Raw genomic sequence first — 21,002 nt, forward strand, 5'->3', positions numbered from 1 at the left:
TACATCTTTAGGTAACTATCATCCTGATATGAATGACCATCAAATAATATATATTGTGTATGATATGGTATGCACTTGTAGATTGTCTTATTTGATGGATATCCATTTTTTATGATGGCCATCTATAGTCTTGCAATACTCTGCGGTGTCATCCGTGTACTGCGGAGGATCCATGCCCCTTGTATGTGCTATATTGCTTACATTCAAGCCAAGGAGAAAGGGACCAATGCGACTAAATATGGTCTAACGTATGCTCGTTCATTTTTTCCCAGCCAACTTGCAGGAGTCGTAACTCGGCATTCAAATATAGCTTAGCAACGTACTTTCTTTATAATATACGTTACTTTCGTCAAAGCGTGCTCACAACGATGAGACAATGTCAACGGAGGCTAACCAAGCCAAATATATCTCTTGAGGATATATATATAGTTAAAATGATGCTGGCTGGATTAATCAATCCCATCAAAACTTGACCATTTCCACAAAATCCAAGCCTACAAATTCCAAACTCTTCAACAACATGTACTTGCATTCTTCACCATTTTCACAACCCACAGAAGACTAAGCACGCCAACCCACTCCCCTTACCTTTTCTTCCTCCACAGCAATGTCTGAAGCTTCGGGCCATCAGAAGAACCGTCGAGGGTACCGCCGACTCCTCTCCCAGCAGTTCTCCTTCAACTTCGGCGAGAAGAGCAAAGCGAAGGCCGCCACGACCAAAACGAAGACATCAAGCCACAAGGACATAAAAGCTCACCCTGTGATCAAACTTCTTGAAGCGCCGTCTAAGGATGCTGTGACGAAGCCCGAGTTCTTGAGGTATTTGGAATACATGAGGGAGGCTGGGACGTGGGATCCCAACTCAGGCGGGCCCTCGATCTATTTCAAGTAGTCTTTTTGTCTTCTTATCTTTCTTGTTTGGTACCACTTCATGTTTTCTACCTATAAAGTTCGAGGAGAAAAGTTCTTGTATCATTAGTTGCTTGTTTGATGAAAAAAAAAAACAATCTTTTGTCATGAATATTTTGCTCTTGTGATCAGGTACTATAAACCAACGCAGGAAAGAAAATAGTTTTGTGGTTAATGACGTTTTTCAATTTAATTAAAAAATTTATTCATGAAATGTTGCACTATGGCTAGCTAGAAATCCCATATGTGCATGAGAAATTTAGTGGAGATGTTGTGCCTGGATGGAATATTTTTCCATTTAAATTTGTTTGTTAATGAGAAAAAACCATACAAAAGAAACAGGACAACTTGCAATTTTAAATAGATAAGGTGAATATTAGAGGGATTTAATTTCTTAATAGCTCCCATGTTGTCGGCTTTATATTGAACTTGATCCAATTTAAGCCCATCCGGATGCTAACACGACATGAGTTTTCTTTAATTTATTCATTTTAATCGAGATTTTGTGTTTAAGCTAAGAGCCTCATGTATGGTAATAGGATATGATTAATGATGGTTATGATAAGGAATAAGTTTCTACATAATAGAGATTTATCACTCATCTTAATATTTGTAACCGCCTTTGATGGATGAGGCAAGTTGCAAAGCAATACCTCATGGACTTGGTTCCCAATTCATCCGAAAATGATAAGATCCATGGTTCTTGGAATCGAGTTGAGAAACTAAGGTGTTGCTCCAGCTCTTCTTCCTATACTGTAGCTACGCTCACTAGATCGGTCTGTAAAACCATGGCTCGAGATGTAAAGCCCAAAATATTCGATAGAAAAACTCTTCAAGATGTTTAAATTTTGATGATTTGCGAGACAGAAGGGCAGACAAAAAAACCTTGTGTGGAGGGGTGGTTGGTCTTGTTCTTTTCCGAAACATTGAAACATTCTCTATTAGACATGAGAATGTTTCAATAAGGCAACTACTTGAAAAGAATATGCATGTCGATATTGAAACATGGATATCAAACTGTTGAAATAACAAAGTTGGCACCGCACTAGAATTAACAATGACCATGCTATACTGGACTAGAATCCAAGGGAAGAAAAATAGAGGAGAAGCCAGACAGACAAGTGCTAAAATATTTGAAAATAGTCCCTGTTTCATGTTTTTAACAAATGGATTTGACAAATTTATACTAAAGAGTTTCATTTGCAGCAATGATCAAACAACCTCCTATTGGGTGATCACCACCATATTCATGTCACGCTAGCACTATGATTGATTAAAGCTTCTGTATACCCTCACCATCAGCCATCACCGTTCATTATCATCTTCGGCCACCATCTAGTCACCATTGAAACTTTTTTTTTTTTTGCAAGGATTGTCATTAGATTTTTTGGACAATCAATACACAAGTATCATGGTTAAAATATGATGAAAAAGTTCTCTCAAAAGAAATTTAGAGCACATTATTTGGAAGAAGTTAGACTTTAGAATGAATATAGAATTGAGTGACTTTTATTCGGACTCTTTCCTAATATTCAAATTCTAACATGAACTAATACATCGGAGAATATAATCATTCTAATTTTCATTCTGATTCTAATTCTAGTCTCGAACCAAATGCAACAACTGATATGCTAATTGCCAATTTTTTTTATCTCAATTTTAAAATGTTGATATACTTATTTGGTGTGCCAAAATATACATGTTGATGTGGTGGTGCATTGCTGGTCGTGCAGCAATTCAGCCACAGCTTGTGAATGTATGTGAGGCCACCAACTAGTTACATCCAAATCGAGAGTAGGAAATGATTATTGACAAAAATTTGTATAATCCTGAGAACGAGAAATATTTATATAAAATTATAAAAGTATTCATATATATATATATATATATATTTGATAATGGAAACAAGGAATATATCTTAAAAAATTTCAACAAAATATTAAAAATCTCAATCCTAGTTGACTTCCTCTTTTTCCCATGTTCTTAGAGATCTTCAATAAAATAAATAAATAAAGATTTGTTGAGTCAAGTCCATAAACAAAATTTCTGAATTGTGCCGGAGAAGGAAAGCCCCCACAGTCTAATATTTGTGTATTCTTTCTCCAAATGCATATATTTTTAATATATTTTTTAAGAAAAACTAGGAAGAAGGGGTGATTATTTTTCACGTATTTAAAACATATTTTTCCAGATATGAGGTTTTGTGCGGTGGCTATGTATCTTAGTAGATAGTAGATTACATTCAATTAAAAATAGTTTTAGTTTTACAACGTTTTAATGAAAAAAAGAAATTTGAGCAGGAGTATGCATCGAAAGAACTCAAACAAAGAAGGAAATTTAAGCAGGAGATATGCATGAAAAAAAAAAAAAATCACGTCCAAATATCTAAATGGAATGGCTTTTTCCCTTCATGTCATGTGAGGGGAAGAAATAATGAGACCATATATCCTTTTTCTCAATTGAATGGGAATGAAAAATGCAAATTTTTCTTCTTTTTTTTTTTAAAGTACATTTGCACTCATTTCTCATTTCGGTTTCCAGAAAACCCTTACATGGCTCGACATCTATCATTGATCATCTCTTCTTGTCATATGCTCCTGTGCTTAATTACAGGTGTATTGACTTCTGTTAGAGAAAAAGCTTTTCTTATTGAAATGGTTAGAAAAAAGATTTGTTCTTTTTTTCTTTTTTAATCCGTAAAGTCTAAACAAACCCATTAATTCGTTATGCTAAAATTTATACTAAACAAACCATTAATCCGTTATGCTCAATTCTTGGGCTGGCCTTAAACCTTCTATTCGACTAAGCAAATTCTTTTCGAGGGTTAGTTCAACTCTGGGGAAGGATTGCAAATGGGCTGGGCCTGGTTTAATGAAGACATATGCTTCAATGGACCAACCCAAGACTGTCTAAAATTAACTACAGGGTGTGGACTGGCCCATTTGCATCCGTAATGTTTTGCTCCCTATAGGGAGACAAGAGAAGCACGTTTTAGGTATGATTACTACATTAAATGTTCCTATACTTAGCCTCATCATCTTCTTCTCTTTTCTATTTATAGCTTCCTTGCAATCAAAGCACTTCTCCGATTTTAATGTCCATCATTGTATAACCCAATGAAATGATCAATGATATAAAGTTTACTAGACATTGCTTTGGAAGTTATATTCTACGAAACAATGTATTCAACAAAATAAAAAATAAAAAATAAAATAAAATATCATGATGCATCATTGGTTATTATAATGGTCCATCATTATAATGCATTATTTAGTATTGTAATGGTCCATTACAAGACAAATCATGACCGCTATTTTTTACTTGTACTTCTTAATTAAATGTTTTTAAATTCAATTATTTGATTTTTTTATTACAAGAGATGGTATAGTTTAGAAAATAATATTTTTTATCGAGTAAAAAACGGTGATTGGAAAAATAATTTCCTTAGAAACAACAGCCTCCAGGAACACTCAACACGTCGGAAGGATGTTGAGCTATGTGAGCGGTGACTATTTATCTAAGCATTCTTGCTTGCGTTACCACATGATGGCAACACCATTTCAGGAGGAGCAGGAGGAATCTAACGGACAAACAGGACAAACTTGTGATCCTTTAAAGGTCTACACCTTTCATAGCGAGCAAGATTCTGGTTTACAATTTTCATTAAGATAAGGTGCAGCATAGGAAAGCCAACAGTTTGTTGAGTAACAAAAGTCGAATGATGTTGATGCAACACCAACTAATTGCCGCTATTTGAGTTGTTTATGTAATTCCGAAGTTGAGTAGGGCTAGGTTACGTTTGAAAGAGCTTTTAGAAGGCTAAAAAGCACCATCTGACCCTCCAAAAATATTTTTAGATGAAATATGGACGTTTGGTAAAAATTTCGAGAGGCTGTTTTAGCTTTTGTAGAAAGCTAAAAACAATTTTCTAGAAGAAGCTCTATTATGAAGCTTTCTGGAAAAGCACTTTTAGGCCCCGTCAAATTACGCCGTAGTAAAAGGTTGTAACCCAAATTATACATGATCTTGTACATTGCTACTATTTTTTGACATGGGGATCAGCTTGTGTGATGCAATCGAAGCATCCTAGGAATGAAAGAGGAGCCTTTGTTGTGATCTGATGTGTAAACATCGAGAAAGAGAATATGCTCAATTGACATCTATTTGAATGCGAGATGCGAGCATAGAAACATATATTAGACAGGGAAAGTTGTGGAAATGCAGTCAATGATAGGAAAAGATTGATGAATGGAGCATTAAGAAATTTGAGACGTAGAGTAGAATAGGTTTTTTTTAATTCCACATCCATTTTGTCTTCGAACTCAATCCTCTATCCTACTACTGGGAACTACTTACTCTGATTTCTCTGTGAATCTCCTTTTTTTTTTTTTTTTTCTTTCCCCCCCTCTCTTACTAAATCACAATTGCCTTCAACTCCTCTCAATTCATGTACATACAAAAAGAAAAGTTTTCTTTTTTATATAATTAATTGCTCATATTAGTCCATGACTCTATATATAACAACTGACAACCATTAGCCAAAATAAAACCATGAATCAAGATAGGGCCAGCACCCATCCAAATAATGTCTCCATAATTATTAGGCCTATACTTTGTGGCCCGATTGGTAGTGTGAAAAACATTTTGAGAAGTAATATACCACATATCAAGCATCAAAGAATGGTGGTCTCCATAATTATTTGATGACCGCCGCCAAATCACCCCAAGCAAATATCTTCTACAAAAGGAATATAAAGTTATGTTGAGCAAGTTGTAGTGTCTTTGCCCCTACGATCTCTTATCACAAATCCCACTTAAGTTTTGTCTATGGAAACACCAAGCTGCCAAACTACAATGCTATCATGGAGTTGTTCCCTTATCCATATAAATTACTTCAGTATATAAGTTCATGTTAACATTATTATGATGTTATAAGCCATCATACCATTATCAACCAGTTAACAACCTCAAACAATTAAGTTTATCAAAATGACATCCAAATAACAGTCCTTTATTGCTGTAACGGCGCCTGCCTATGACCGTTATAACTGTCCTAACCCGTTATCGTCCGTTAATAGGAAGACCACAAACAAGTGGAAGCCATTTTGTGGTCCTTCTTTTATCATTTCATTGGTGGAAACCTTCTTTTATTACTTTATTCCCCAATCCCCGACCAAGAAAAATTCTTCAAAGATATAATAATAAATAATCTGGTGGGTCGCCTACGTCGGCACCCTCCTGATTACGTGGCTGTGGTGCAGCGGCGTGGCCCTTCGCTTCTTATATCCAAAGCCCATCTCTTTTTTTTTTTCTCTCCTTAAAACCAACCCAAAAAATTTAGCCCCGCAAAAACCCCTGGCCTCCGAATGGCCCCGTCCTGCCCGTATTCTCTCTGGGATGGATGAAGTGTGGAGACTCTCTCTTGGCGGTGGAGTTGGATCTCGTCTTCGGGTGTGGAGTGGGAGCGGAGGGTGAACGGCGGTGGTAGCTGGAGAGTTCTGGTTTGATTTCTTTCTTTTTGATTAGTTTTTTTTTGAAATATTATTTGGATTTGGTTTTTGCTCGATCTTGATGAGATTAGTGCTCGAAAGATTGATTCTTGATTGGATTTTGGATTATCGTTCCGTAGAAAATCTCTTCTTGGCTCGTTACTGAAGTGAATGAAACGAGAGATCCGTTTTACTAATTCCTTTCTTGATATTTTTTGCTGGTTTGTCTCGTCAAGAAAAGGAAAAAAGAAGATTTTTTTGCTGAGCTGGAAGTGAGGGGGATTTTTTTTTTTAAGTGAATGAATGAGAGATCTGTTTTACTAATTCCTTTCTTGATATCTTTTGCTGGTTTTGTCTCCTCAAAAATAATAAAAAAAAGAAGATATTTTTTGCTGAGTTGGAAGGGAGGCGAATCGATTTGTTCGTAGTTTTAATATTGTTTGAAGGAAAAATAATATCTCTTGTTTAAAGTTGAAAACATAGGAGAAAGAGTAAAATTTGATGAAGGTGCCTGATTTAAACGATCTTCGGTGTTGGATTTTGCTTTCTGTTTTGAATAATGAGCAACGTCTTCTTTAATGATCTGTATGACTTTTGGACTTGCTAATAAAGGCTCTCTTGGGTGGATTTGAAAGAACAGTTTCCCCTTATGCGGTTTCTTTATTCTGAAACTAAGGGCCTCTCTTGTGTGGAAGTGGAAGTGGGTGCATGACTGGTTTTGGAAGCAGGTTTAGGGACAAGTTTCTGAAGCAGGTATGCCACCCCAAGTAGAAGCCTCATGCTACTGAAAATAACCTCATTTAAAAAAAAAAAAAAAAAAAAAACAAGAACAGACAATTACGATGTTTAGTACTAAAGATGAACACTGAGAGTTGTCGAATATTCTGGAAGAACATCTTATATTCTAAACACCATTTTATTCAAGGGTTTAAATACCAGCACCAAGTCCAGTACCAGTTTTGTCCTGAAATGGTATGGTGCTGATACAATTGTGATGGACCAAGATGTTTAGTGTCAAAAAGAACAAAAAGCAACTTGTATGCAACCGCCGCAGCTGGTACAAACTTTCGGTACACAACTGCCACAAACCAATTCAATAGAGAACTGATGTCCTGTATCCATAGTAGCATCATTTTCTGTTAGAATCCTTACCAAATTGGCAGCATTTAAATCCTTGAGATTTTCACCCTAGTAGATTAGCAAGATCATTTGTCTATTGTTGCACCAAGAGCACCTTAGGTAATTTCTGCTAAGCTCTGATATGACAACTGGGACAAGCATGTGAAAATTGACTCAGTTTGTTCGTGAAGTGATTGAGGGGGAAGGTTGTGGACATGTTAATTCAGTGCAAATTGCAGCTAGCCAAGGGTCTTAAAAATAATCAACATAATTATCTCAAGGACAAGTTCTTCTCTCAAATAGACTGCACTGAGGAACTGATAAAGCTATGGTTTGCATTTGCATTTTTTTTCCTTGTATATTTCTGCCATAGATGGCATATTTGTAACACAACTTACAAGGGGCATTATCAAGGTCCGCCGTACCGGTACCGGTCGGCGTACCGGTGGCGGGCCGGACCGGTACGGTACCGGTCCGGTCCGGTACGTACCGGCCGGTACCGCGAGCCAAAAACCACAGCGCCTCGTGCTGTGGTTCATTAAAAAAAAAAAAATTCGTACCGGTGCGAACCGGCCCCGGTACGAGGCCGGTACCAAGCGGTACCGGCTGGTACCGACCGGTACGGGCTCCGTACCGGCCGGTTCGCACAAGAAAATCGGAGATACCGGTTTTCTTCTCCGGTTTTCTTGTGGTTCCGGTACCGGTCTAGGACCGGACCGGTACGTACCGGCCCGTACCGGCCGGTACGGGCCGGTACGGCATTCCATGGGCATTATCAACAATCAGGACAGGCTCAATTACGAGACAGCTGGATGCAGCTTTTCTGAATACCTTGGTCTGAAAAGTGATGAGCGATGTGCATTAACTGATTCACTTTATTCTCATCCCCCTGCCCCGCCTTGCACAGGTTCTTTCTCCTTTTATTGAGTATTCTGAGCATTTAGTGTTGCTTTTGTATTTGTCGTTGCTCTGACAAAGCTATCTTTTCTTTGGACTTCAACAGTTGCTGAGTCTTTCTTTTCTTGCAGGCTTCTCTTGAATGAATCTAAAAACTACTTCAGAACACTTGGAAATCAATGTGTCAACTCTGGAGTGGCTTCACAAATTTCAATTAGTTTAGCTCAGGAGATTTGACTCTTCAAAAAGGATATCATGTTAGAACCTGTTGTACAAAGATGTGATAACAAAGAAGATATACAACTTCTTTTGAGTAATGTGAATGTTAGAAAATCTTGTTATCAATACCAGTCACAATGGATGGCACACTGGTTGCAAGTAAGCAGCAGTTCAACCAGTTCTAAATGTTGTACGGTTGCTGATGCAAGATACCAAGAAAATATTGTAAAAGAGCAGGGGCACTTGCCAGTTGAAACTACAAAATCTATAGAGGCCACCAAAATATTAAGCAGAGGTATGAATCAAGGAAAAACCTCTGCAAACAAAAGTGTGCATAGAGCCGATCCTAATGAATTAAATGTGGTTTTAGATGTTCACCAGTCAACTGAATCTGTGAGAGCTGAAAATCGACAGTGTAAGATAATTAACAATTCTGTGGTTCAGAAAAAAATGAAGTTACTTGATGCTAGAGCAGCAGTATCAGATACATTATCTGTTCATAAGTTTCCAGACTCTTCTATAGAATGGGAAAAGTTCAATACTTATGGTATCATGAATTCAGAAAATGGTTGCTCAGAATTGAACAGCTTTCCCAAGTTTGACATCAACTGCAAAATAGAGAGCATCTTAAATCCAAAAAAAAGGTCAGTACATGGTGCTGTGGCTGGTAGATTATCTGAGCCTCAAATACTACTGAATGAAACTAAATTGGCTCCCCATGTAATAGAATTTGCATCAGAAGAGCAGCAGCTTAAAGTGGAAATGATGACACAAAAAAACCAAGAGATTGATTCTTGTAAATCTATGAAAGGCTTCTTACATTGTCAAGATGATTTTACAGGATCTATCTCGCACTCAGCAATTGAAAGATTAAAATTCTTTGGATCAGATATGAGGCCTTGTAATTCCACTAAAGGAGAAAGTGATCCTTTGAGCTCAGAGCATGAGTTTAAGGAACATTCTCTAAACGCTACTGTCACTAGTTTGGAACATATGTTTCGTAATATCTCCAACAATGCTGCATTCATGATGTCAGAAATGAAAGGCGATGACAAAATAATTGCTCGTGATTTTAAGAGGTCACGGTCGAGGGTGAGCAGTGGGTCCATGCAAATGCCTAGAGACTCTTCTCCTGGTGATTTTCCTCTTCGATTACTAACTAGTGAACATAATAATGAAGAGCTACTTAATGTTTCTGGTAGTGGATTGTTACCTAGTCAGAAAAGCTTTCTAGGGTTAAACAGATTAGATGATATTGGATATCTTCGTCATTCATCATGTCAAATGCCCAACTGCTCCGTTCTTGATGTGGGAACACCGAGAGTGCAGACCACTTTGAATACTGCAAACAAAAGAATAGGAGAATGTCAGAAACTTTCTGATCAAGTGGAGAATTTGTTAATCACAAAGAAGATGGGCACGGAGTTGTCTCATGAAAAGCTAATGACTGAAAAGTCAATGGATTATGCCAAAGTCAAAGGATCTCCCTTCTTCGAAATGCTAACATTACCTACTGTTTCACAGTACATTGGCATGCAATATGATGATCTGCAGCCTCTGGTAAACTCAAGCAACATTGGAGATAGAGAAGATGGCAATGGCATGGATACTCTGGAAACACAAGATGAACCATCATATAAGACTGATACAATGCTTGTTGGTATTCTTCATGTACCAAGCTCTCCAGCAGGTACAAAGCTAATTTTGTATGATTAACCTATAGTGAACTTAGGTGCTTCAACTTTCTCTTGCTTAGAAAAAGTATCTGCCAATCTAACTGCATCACTGGGAGGAAAATGTTATAGCACCGCATTAGTCTAGACCTTACTTTTAGGAGCACTTATATACAGATTTCCTATACTTTTTAACTGATCATTCTTCTTCATGTTTTGCAGGTGAAACTTATTCCAGAGTGCAAGAGGTATAGGCAATCAACATGTCCTCATGCAGGAGCTTAAGCATATTTACATTTTTTTTTTAGGTCGCTGAAATATCCATAGATAGAATTATTTAGACTCCTAAGCTGTGGAATTATGCAACTGCATTTTCTTGAGCTTGTTTGAATTGTGTAGCAAAAAAACCTACTGATTGCTTTATTTAAGTCATAGATCCAAACATAAGGGTAACATCTAAATGCCTCAAACAGAATGCATACATTTAGTCTATCACTCAGTTATGCATCAGTTGGACCAAAAATGACCAAAAAGATAGACTAGTGAGCAAGCATATATGGAAGCCTATAAAACTGAACATCCATCTACTGCATCATCATCCACAGATCTCGAAACATGTTCTAACCAAAATTTAGTGGATTTGAATGCTCTAAATTACAAGTAAAATCAAATACTGTATCATATGTTCAAATGATTTTATTTTACTTTTTTAGGTATTTGTATGTTGTAGAGTGTAGACCATTCTAAAAGTACAGATTTTCAACTCCAATGTTTTTTCACTTTTTCGATTGCACTTAAATCCTATTAGCAGGATTCTCCTTCCTTCTTTCTCTCCCTCTCTGTGTCTGCGCATCTCTCTTTCTTTCTCTCGTTCTCGTGTGTATCCATCCATCACCCATGCATCTTTCCATACATGTTTTTTGTGCATGGACTGTCCATATGCACATGCATACATAGATATTTTGCATAGAACTCATGTATAGAGGTCGTGTAATATTATTGACAAGTTTGTAATCATGTCACTGACAATGCAAGAGAAAGGTAATATGCAAGGTTTATGCAGAGTTAAGATGATACTCGAACACCTACACCTCGTATTCTTTAGCTCATATTAATCCAAATGAACCTTAGTCTTTCATCCAAGGAAAATACATCTCTGGGTTGATCCGACAACCTGCAATTCTTAGCTTCACCACAATATGACCCCACAACTTTGGTATGCAGTTGCTCATGCATCTGATGTTATTAAAGATCTGAAGTAATAAAGATTGACTGGTTTCTCTTGTTTATGAGTTGCATATCAAAAGTAATTTTGTAAAAAGGAACAAAAGCAAGAGATGGTTTTTGAATGGATTAATGAAGATGGTATGTCACTGGAGTGGGTGTTGGTAGAGTGGGTGCAAGAAATCATGCAGAAAATCCTGACATTTTAACAAGTCAGCATATGGTTAATAGATGTGGGATGGTCTTGTATTGTTTGGGGATGTCTTGATGTCACTGCTTATATCTCTGGACTAGGAGATTCAACTCTTAACAGGTTAGCTTGGCTTTACTAACAATGGCAATTTGTTGTTTTCTTAAGGACCTTTAGATAATTTTTCCATATTGTACTACATCTATCCTTTGCGTCATACATCTTTGGTCATTTACTGACGTGTTTCTGATATCATTTAGCACATAGATGTTTATAGCACATATGACTTTATCAAATTGAGAGAGAGCGGGTAAATGGGAGAAAAGATGTAGAGAAAGGAGGAAGGTGATCTCATAGATGAGAGAGTCATCCAAGATTTGTTATTTTCTGTTCTTCTTGCCTCCACCTGTGGCACCATGTAGATGTGGATTTCATTCCCCAGATATTTTTCTAGATTGGTGTTACTAATAACTATTACAATTCCACTTATGTCATCTTAAGACTAAAACTCAGCCATTGTTTTCCTGATGTGGCTGATGCTCTTATACATGAGATTCATTGTACACTGCAAATATCTGCATCTTTAACTGCACTAGACCTTCCTAATATGCAGTTTTATGCAGAAAGGTTGCAACCGTTTGTGTAGCCCTATTGTCTTATGTGGTGCCTTGATGTTTACATGCATATTATGATTAATCAGCATACCATTAAGATGATTATTAGATTATTGTTATTAAACTATAGATTCCACAGGGTGTTGTGTGCCCTAAACTGTCAAAATGTGAGTCAACAGCAGCTTCACCAACCAAACAAGCTGTAAACGGAGATGCAGAAACCAAGTTACGTTATATGAATGTTGAGCATCCCACTTCTTCAGAGAGAGCAGCCGGTATGACTAACAGGGAAATGAACACATCTAGAACAGAGAGCATGGATGCAGATCACATTCTTTCTCATGTTGGGAAGCCAAATAATTCAAATACCAGCACTCTACTGGAAAGTTCAGTACGTGCAGATGCAAGCAGTAGATGGTTTAAACGTCTTAGACAGAACCCTTCAGACTCTCTTGCCCTTGGTGCTAAGAGATTCAAAATTAGGGATTGTCAGTCAAGTAGAGAAATCAGAACCTTGTTCGATAGAGTAGTTAATTGTAGCAAACCAAGCTCTGCTTTGACAAAATGTCTTGAAGAACAGCAGAAGCTTGATAAGACCATGCTGTCACCACATAATGTTGTGCATTCCTATGGAGCATCAGTAAAAGATATACGTTTCTGGATTCGAAGATGGTGTCGTAATAGTTCTCAAGCAGCACCTGTTCAAGCAAAACTAGCAACACCAGTGCCATGTGAACCAGAAAACTCGAAAGTTGTACCTGAAAATTTTGATGGGAAGCAATTACCAAGCATTGCAGCTATGGCATTGATGGGGAAAGCAATGAACAATTTTCGGCCATGTGAATTTCAGAAAAGGGGGTCTTCTGTAGTATGGAGAATGGAAGGATTCTGAAGAGCACATGACTTTTTATCGGGTAATGATGATTAAACTCAACCTATGCTTCCTGTCTGCTGCAGCCCAGAAGGTGCAGAAAGTGATGGACATGTCTAATAAACCTGGTGTAGATGCTGTTTTGGTGAATGAAAGGTGCTAAAATTAACTGAGGTTGGGAGGTTGGCAAGATTCAGCATTGCACCAGTAAGTTTCTTGCCCAGTTTTTTGAATTTATACATATTATCATTAAGGGTCATGTCTCCACCTTCTTTTTTTTTCCATAGTTGCCATCAAGGAAACTGAATTCCATAGTCTGTTTTTAACATATTCTTTTGTCATCCTTGGTTTCATAGGTCACAGGCTCTCTTAAATTTTCTAGGATTTAAATTGCTTTTATAAACTTTGATTCTGTGGTATATATTCATATTGCTAGAGCTTTTATCCTTTATATAGTTTGCAAAACCCTAATTCATCTAAATGAGAGCTGCAAGTCGCCAAAGATGATAATGGTTCTTGGTCAACAATAGCATCAAAATCCTAATTATTTCAGTTCAACTTTTGTAAATCTTTGCTAGTTAGGCATCTCTATGCATATGTACTTATGTAGATATGTATGAATGTCTGTGTGTATGTCTATTCATGTGTATGTACATATGTACATATGTATGTACGTATTTATGTATATATGTATGTATGTATGCATATATGTATGTGTGCATGTAGGTTTGTATCTACATATGTATGTGCATGCGTATGTATGTATCGACATATGCATGCATGTGTTCATGCATATGTATGTATATCTACGTACTTGTACTTACATAATTAGATCCTAAAAAAATTTTGAAAGTTAAATAAAAGTTTTGTAAAGCTTTCTCGGAGCTGTTACACCAGCACCAGTTATGATCTGCAGTTGTTTAGATCATGGTTCCAGTGGAACTTAGAATAGCAATGCAAATGCCTAGTAAATTTCGCTCTATTCTGGAATTGTACTCATAATCCAGTTGCTCCTAGTCTACTGTTCTCTTTGGAACTTAGGCCACATGTCCATCAATCGAGTTGCTCCTAGTAAATTTCTCTCTATTTTGGAATTGTACTCATAATCCCGTTGCTCCCAGTCTATAGTTCTCCTTGGAACTTAGGACACATTTCCATCAATCCAATTTTATTTACAAATCACTTAAGGACCATTGGAGTTGAATCTCTAAGCTCATGGTCAGAAGTTTTTTGTTTTCTGCCCCTCAAAGTGATTTGCAGGCTCCAGAAACCGAGTTTCAAATGTAATTGCATGAAAATCTTGAGGTATAGTGTGCACACTGCTAGTTCGCCTCTATAATATGAGCGGTGATGATATTTTTTGAATTATTTCTTTCCCCTTACCTGGAGAATGACGCGTTTTATGTTTCGCTTGATTTACAGAGCAAATATTTGGCATGGTATGCACAAGTTATGCTCGAATTTTGAAGCTTGCAGGTACAGCCGATCATGTTATCAGCTTTTCTTTGTTAACTGTCTTTGAAAGTTTTGACCAGACACCGTCATTGAAATGTGAACCTTGACATGGTTTGTTGACGTTGAGAAACAAAGGAGTGTCTATTTTCCATCATTGTCCTTTATATTATTTTCAGCATGTTTTGCCTCAATGGATGTTGTTAGGTGGTTTTGCTTGTGTTGCTGATTCCTTTCCAAGGCTGGTAGCTTGTGAAAAGAGTCTTATGATGGAGAGTTTTATGATTCATGGGTTTGGTGCAATACACAGCGGGGTTGTATAGGGCACCAATTACCTTGTGACATGTGGAAGTAGAGCCTTTTCAGCTAGCAGGCTGGACCACGAAGAATCTCTCTCTTGAAAGTCTTCAAAGTTTCTGCATATCGAGCAAGGAAATCAAACCTTATGTTGTTCAATCCACGACCAAGGAAGGCAAGATTAACCCCAGCACTACCACATTGATGGCCGAAACCAACAACACAACAAAGAATCTTCAGAGACAACCACATTGCGGGTAACAGTAATGGACTTCATAGATAAAAGCATTTGCCAGATGAATATATTGGATGTGGCAAAAATGAACAGAGGCATATCTAATAGAAGTCAGAAGCGTTCAGGAAACAGTTAATAAATCAGTGTGCCAACTTGCTTCGGTTCTCTCGGCTGCCATCAGCTATTACCGCTAGTCCGCTACTACTTCCCTTGGGTTACCTGGGAAATTAGCCATCAGCCTTCCAACTTGGACATTCTGCTTCTACGGGAGTCTCATACAGTGTGGAGACTTCGCTCGATCATGAGACTGTGCAGTGCAGCAGTGGCACAGTGGCAAGTTAAACTGCATGTTCCACCTTTACTGAATTGCATGGCCTCATTTACACAGTACTTGGCTTCCAGGACAATGCAAAAATTCCAGCAACGAAGGCCGGATAACTAATCTACACAATCCATTCATCTTAATCTTTTCACGCAAAACAGGGAGATTCCCTTCAGACTACTCCTAGCAAAAGGAAACGGGGAAATCTTTCAGAGGCATCAATGAAAGTCCACGATGCTACCGAGAAAGAAATTACGGACACAGAGGCAAATCATGTGACCCGCTGATTCATGATAGGCAAGGTTGCTAGTTACAATTACAGCAACTTCTTACATCCATTGCTGAAATCGGCATCAGAATTTCTGTAAATACGAGAGAGCGAGACCAAGACTTTAATGTTTTCGGATCATCATTCCGTCCTCCACATGGCACCCGGCCTGCTCTAGAGCTGACTTGAAGAATCCACCCCCATCAATTCTTGAATCCATGCAGGGTGGAGAGAACTCCGAGATGATATCTCCGAGCGTGACGACACCCTCGAGCTGTCCTGATTGATTGACTAAGAAAGTGCAATCACTCCCGGATGCCACCAGATTCTCCATGGCTTGTTTGAGGGTGTCAGTCTTCCGGTTGGTTGTCGGGGTGCCCATTTGAGGAAGGAACTCATTCTTTAGGCAGAGAGCCCCAATAGAAGCACGTGCTTTCTCTGCTGATGAATTGGTGCCCGGATCGCTTCTGACAGCGTTGGATTTTTTGATGAATTCGTCAATGGTGAGGCACCTGAAATTGCAAGTGTTTCCCATCAGCTCTCGTATTTATGAAAGCTGTTAACAATAAGCGATGAGAGCAAGGTTGTTCATTGACAACAGGCTAACAAGAGCAACTTTGTTCATTGATAATTTTTCAATATGTGTGAAGGCTATTATAATTTATGTTCAAGATTATAACAAGTAATAAGCTTCAGTGACTGTTCATAATGTCTATGTTAAGCGACGACGGCACCTTGTAGAGTAGTCTATGGAGCTTTGTTGACATCAGATGACCATTGTATATTGAAACGTCTGACCTTATGCGCAGCCATTGCTCATAACAAAAGCCACTGGGACTTGGTGTGCAAGTTCAAACCTCTTCTTAGCTCCCACACAAGGACGCGATCATCGGTTGAAACTCAGAAAGGTCATTTTTTTACCGTTCTCCCAGGAAAAAGGAAATTCAAATAAGAAAACCATCCAAGCTAAATGATCGATAGCATGAATCCTCTTTTAATCAGCAAAAACAATGATTTCGAAACTGTAATGCTGCATGGGATATTTATAATCCTAGCAACAATTTCTTTAAGCAAAAATATTATCATGAAACATAAACTGAACTAAAGCTCAGATATTCAATCAATCAAGTCACAGTTGTTACTTCGATGTTGGATTAAGCAACAAAATAAATTAAACTCATTAAATCAAACAGTATTGGTGGTTCCAGGATGGTTGTATCTTCACCTTTATTTTTTTTTTTCTTGTTTTTCTGTGCATTTATTTTTATTTTTCTTCTGAAGGAAGCCACCTTCAGGTTGTTGCCCCATCCTTACAAACAGTGTTACTGCCACAGTTAACAAAGATGGTGATCAAAAACTTACTTCCTGCTGTTGAATATGGACTCATCCTCCAGAAGAAGATAAACCTCACTGCACCTCACACACCCCATCAGGGTTGCAGTTTTCCGTTCGACCACTGCAACTCTATCAATTTGTTTCTCCCACAGTACGTGCAATGCATCTGCCAAGCTTTGATCAGCGAATACATGAACAAACCCACCAGCATTCATGAACCTACGCAGAACATATATAAATTAGTTTAGCAGACCTTTTCTAAAATACAACTTGATTTGGTTTATAGTTGATCATATACCTAATATAACCTCGCATCCAATTTATCCTAACATTTTAGCTTTCTAGGCTCTGTCTTCTTTCCTCGTTGCAGTCAAGTAGATCGATCATATTAATGTCTAAATTACAGAGTTTATAGCTCTGGACAATTAAACATATTTGATCCCAGTATAGATGGCAGATGCCATTCTTAAGTGTCAGTGTGTGATCGAATAGTTTGCAACACATCTTTTTTGTCTTTGCACAAATAAGCCCATGCTTTCCACTTCAAACATATTTGCTCTCCTCCTTTTTCATTATGTTTATATGAAAAAAGAAAAAAAGAAGAAGTTTTATTTCGCTTCTTCCGACTTACCCAAATTCCCTGAGGGCCTTCTCTGCAATTTGGTCGAACCATTCTAGTCCACTAGACTGGAGGAGCAGCTGAAGCACTGCACTCTAAGACAACAAAAGCATCTTATGCTTTTTCCAAAACAAATATATCACAAATAACTATCCCTGTTTGAGAGCATGTATTAGAGTAAATTAGATATATAGATATAGTTACCTGAGTAATGAAACCAATGACACAAGAATTGGATGACTCAACAACTGGTACTATTTTCAATCTGTGGTGTTTCGAGAAGAGCATCAGCACATGAAAAAGTGAGTCAGCTGCTTGAACAGGGAAGAAGGGTTCCCATAAGAATGATTTGGCTAGCTCCCCTATCTGTTTAAGATAGTCCTGAATTTAGTAAACATGGATGAACAAGAGAGTGCATTGTCTTTAAAGAAAAAGCATTATGCTCAAGCAACTCGCTCAACGTCTAGTAGTATAGCTAATATCGTTCCAAAGAAGAATGTTAGTGTTATTATTTATGGAACAAACACTATCATGTTGCTATGCCATGTTTATTGAGATTGAGTCAACATGCAAGCACACTGTGGTGAGTCCAGTGGATTAAAATTATGTAAGTGACATTGTAGACTCAGGGAACTATATGTGTGCATAAAATCAAGGCTTCTGATTTCAGCAGGATCATTTTGTGCATTAGAGCAATCTAACGTTTGCTCGGACTTGTGGAACTAAGATGTCAAGAAGTCATAGGATTAAGTCGATAAATGTCAAGAATTTCAAGGCTTACCTTGGTTCGTCCTATTTTAGATGTTTGTTCTAGCACCGAGAGAAACCCTAGGTAGTTGTTTTTGGATTCAACTTTCACTTTGTCAAATTCCTAGCAAAGAATAAACAAAGTATCATGAAACTGGCTAAAATACATTGATCCTTGATTAAAATTTATAAACAGAAACCATAATGTCAAAAGGCACTTGAGTATGACCATGACGAGGAAAACTCAGCATGACTCAAAATATTTGAAGTTATTTATGAGCTTATAATTGGAATGAAGCAGCATCTGAACCAAAAAGTTAAAAAAGAGAAAAAAAAAAACAACAACAACATCTGAAACGTCATTTTTTCCTCTTGAGAAAAGTACCATAATGACTTGTTCTTAGTCATAATACTTGCACATGAAAAAAATGAAGTGAAGATCATTTACCTCGAGGCACCACAAGACCATGCTTGAAAATTCAATGAAGCCTATATCCCGATCAACAAATTCCTTTAAATCAGAATTCACATTACCCACAATCGGTGCACCAGATACATTTTTATCATACAACAAACTGATTGCATCTTGTACACAGTCGTCAGATTTTATCTCCAGAACTGTACAGAATTGATGACACATTGAATGATTCCCCCGAACAATTTCAACTTACAATACAAAAAAGTCCATTCAAGCAGAACTACATAAATAAGAACAGACCAAATCATGTAACTCCATCTAAGTTCGATTTCTAAATCTACAGCATAATTATTTCCTATCTAAAGTCATATATTTGAAAAGGGCGCTTAAAAAATAAAAACATCTCTTTTTCTTAGCAAAAGAGAAAATAAGCCACATCATTGAGGCATTGCTATAACGGAAAACAGGCCATCATGCTGGTAGGAGACCAGCAATTTATTTAACGATCTTTTTTTTTTATGACGACGTTGGCATGTGGTTGCATTTTAAGTTGAATCCAGTACTAAATTTGTGCGTCAGACGAATGCAGTTCCGAACCAAAATTCTGTCAGGTGTAAGAGGATTTCAGACGAATACTAGTCAGTAAAATGAGCTTAAATTCCAATAGCCAACAAGCCTTGCTCAGCTAGATCAATGGCATTTAATTAACTTGCATGATAATGACTAGAATGTCAAAATCATTTTAGAAAGTTGGCATCTTTTAAGAGTCACCTGAAAAATAATCTCAAACCTCAATGAAACATATGTTGATCTGCAAAGCTTAGCCAATACAGACGGGCAAAACTTAAAGTACGGCAATAAAACTAAAAGATCACATTCTATATTCTAAAAGACTTGTTCGCATTTGGACTTTCGATTTTATTATTAGTCTGAAGTCAGGCCTCACATTCTCGACCTTGTACAACCACAGAGCTGAAGCAGAGTTTCAAGTTCTGTATGAATAAGAATTAACAAACAGACAAATGAGCAAACAAATTTCATTAAGAAGCCGATGTTGGTCTGGCAGTATCCGAATATTACTTCGAAAATAAAATTTAAAACTGTCAACTTTCGAGTAAAATCATGAAAAACACCAGCCATACTAGATTCATTTCATCTCTTGAGTCCCTTTTTTTCATGTTGCCTTAGGTAACATCAGCCCTTTCATGTTTTTTTTTCTTCCCCATCCCTGCTTGGTAGTCAGCTAACATCAGCAACCAACAGCATGAACACCTATCGCATTCTTAATATGAGAAAAGGAGCTAGCATTCCTCCATCCTAAGAAAAACCATATATTGGCAAACAAGCTTCCTCTCATATTGAAGGACTGAAAGAATACGTACCAGGAGACGAGTTACGGATGCCAGGAATTGTATCGATGGGAATGTGATCCAGAAAAGACTGGAGTGCGCGGCTCGAATCAACTTCGCACTTGCCGCCATCTCCTCCCAAGGTTGAGGTGACGACTCCCTCGTTCTCCTCCACCTTCCTCAGGTCCATTCACCCCTCTCTTAGCTTCCTCTCTCTCTCTACACCCTTCTTGGCTCTTCAATTCTTCCAAGCAGGAGGCCCTCCAACTGCCCATGACACGTGCCACATGTAAAACGCCAGGAGAAGTAGAGGCATGCAGATCTTTCCCCACGTGTGCTATGACAGACCGTATCTTAGGAAGCCGATTCAACGGTGACCTGCGTCAGTCGCTACAAGGCGATTTGGTCCGTCTCTAGTTCACTGCTTGTGCGGTCCATGTTAGGCCCACTTCGGTTTGGGCTTTGATTGGCTTTGGGTTAAAGACAACCCAAGTCCTAAAGGAGTTTCTTTGTCTCGGAATGGTCTGAAATCACTTCCCATGCCAAGAGAAATTAGGCTCGAAAATGCCGGAAATGACTTCGGCTAGTGAGCTAAAAGTTTGCACTTGAAGAATCCTCCAGAGGTATTATAATAGAAGCAGTGGGGTCAATTTCAAGCCGTGTTTATGCTAAATAAAGTCCTGTTCTCTGACGTGCTTTTGATTGTTTTAGTTAGACAATTTCAAGCAGGTTTGGATGGCGTTTGGGAGTAGTAG

The 21,002-nt window shown here is 37.9% G+C and overlaps 2 protein-coding genes and 1 long non-coding RNA gene across 5 annotated transcripts; 1 reads left to right on the forward strand and 2 right to left on the reverse strand.

Annotated features, from left to right (window-relative positions):
* Positions 1-6,261: 6,261 nt before the first annotated feature.
* LOC103714986 lies at positions 6,262-14,829 on the forward strand. 3 transcript variants are annotated; one of them, XM_039131567.1, is made up of 6 exons: positions 8,325-8,424; positions 8,546-10,323; positions 10,529-10,554; positions 12,474-13,248; positions 13,340-13,412; positions 14,628-14,829. In XM_039131567.1, the coding sequence occupies exons 2-4, from the start codon at positions 8,670-8,672 to the stop codon at positions 13,224-13,226; spliced, it is 2,433 nt and encodes an 810-aa protein (XP_038987495.1). In that variant the 5' UTR covers positions 8,325-8,424; positions 8,546-8,669; the 3' UTR covers positions 13,227-13,248; positions 13,340-13,412; positions 14,628-14,829. The 3 variants fall into 3 exon arrangements, with proteins under 3 accessions (XP_038987493.1, XP_038987494.1, XP_038987495.1); XM_039131565.1 differs by lacking the exon at positions 8,325-8,424 and adding an exon at positions 6,262-6,410 and having other exon boundaries at positions 12,474-13,412; XM_039131566.1 differs by lacking the exon at positions 8,325-8,424 and adding an exon at positions 6,420-7,151 and having other exon boundaries at positions 12,474-13,412.
* Positions 6,303-8,396, reverse strand: LOC120112382. The gene is made up of 2 exons (XR_005513884.1): positions 8,307-8,396; positions 6,303-6,407 (listed from the first exon to the last, which is right to left on the reverse strand). It is a non-coding gene; the product is annotated as an uncharacterized LOC120112382 (long non-coding RNA).
* On the reverse strand, positions 13,550-20,437 carry LOC103715018 (SNF1-related protein kinase regulatory subunit gamma-1-like). Its single transcript, XM_026807664.2, has 7 exons — positions 20,281-20,437; positions 18,929-19,098; positions 18,515-18,604; positions 17,938-18,099; positions 17,746-17,828; positions 17,141-17,333; positions 13,550-16,326 (listed from the first exon to the last, which is right to left on the reverse strand). The coding sequence occupies exons 1-7, from the start codon at positions 20,435-20,437 to the stop codon at positions 15,904-15,906; spliced, it is 1,278 nt and encodes a 425-aa protein (XP_026663465.2). The 3' UTR covers positions 13,550-15,903.
* Between the last annotated feature and the right edge of the window lie 565 nt (positions 20,438-21,002).

This window comes from Phoenix dactylifera, chromosome 11 (genome assembly GCF_009389715.1).
Source record: "Phoenix dactylifera cultivar Barhee BC4 chromosome 11, palm_55x_up_171113_PBpolish2nd_filt_p, whole genome shotgun sequence".
NCBI lineage: Eukaryota > Viridiplantae > Streptophyta > Magnoliopsida > Arecales > Arecaceae > Phoenix > Phoenix dactylifera.

What these genes read in the sequence shown, in the direction of transcription:
- LOC103714986 (XM_039131565.1), top strand. Translation starts at nt 8,670, where the DNA reads ATGTTAGAACCTGTTGTACAAAGATGTGATAACAAAGAAGATATACAA. An exon ending in TGTACCAAGCTCTCCAGCAG is followed by an intron (nt 10,324 to 10,528) that starts GTACAAAGCTAA and finishes CATGTTTTGCAG; the next exon opens with GTGAAACTTATTCCAGAGTG. An exon ending in CTTATTCCAGAGTGCAAGAG is followed by an intron (nt 10,555 to 12,473) that starts GTATAGGCAATC and finishes TAGATTCCACAG; the next exon opens with GGTGTTGTGTGCCCTAAACT.
- LOC103715018 (XM_026807664.2), bottom strand. Translation starts at nt 20,437, where the DNA reads ATGGACCTGAGGAAGGTGGAGGAGAACGAGGGAGTCGTCACCTCAACC. An exon ending in CATCCGTAACTCGTCTCCTG is followed by an intron (nt 19,099 to 20,280) that starts GTACGTATTCTT and finishes AATTCTGTACAG; the next exon opens with TTCTGGAGATAAAATCTGAC. An exon ending in CCATATTCAACAGCAGGAAG is followed by an intron (nt 16,327 to 17,140) that starts TAAGTTTTTGAT and finishes CAGCTTTCATAA; the next exon opens with ATACGAGAGCTGATGGGAAA.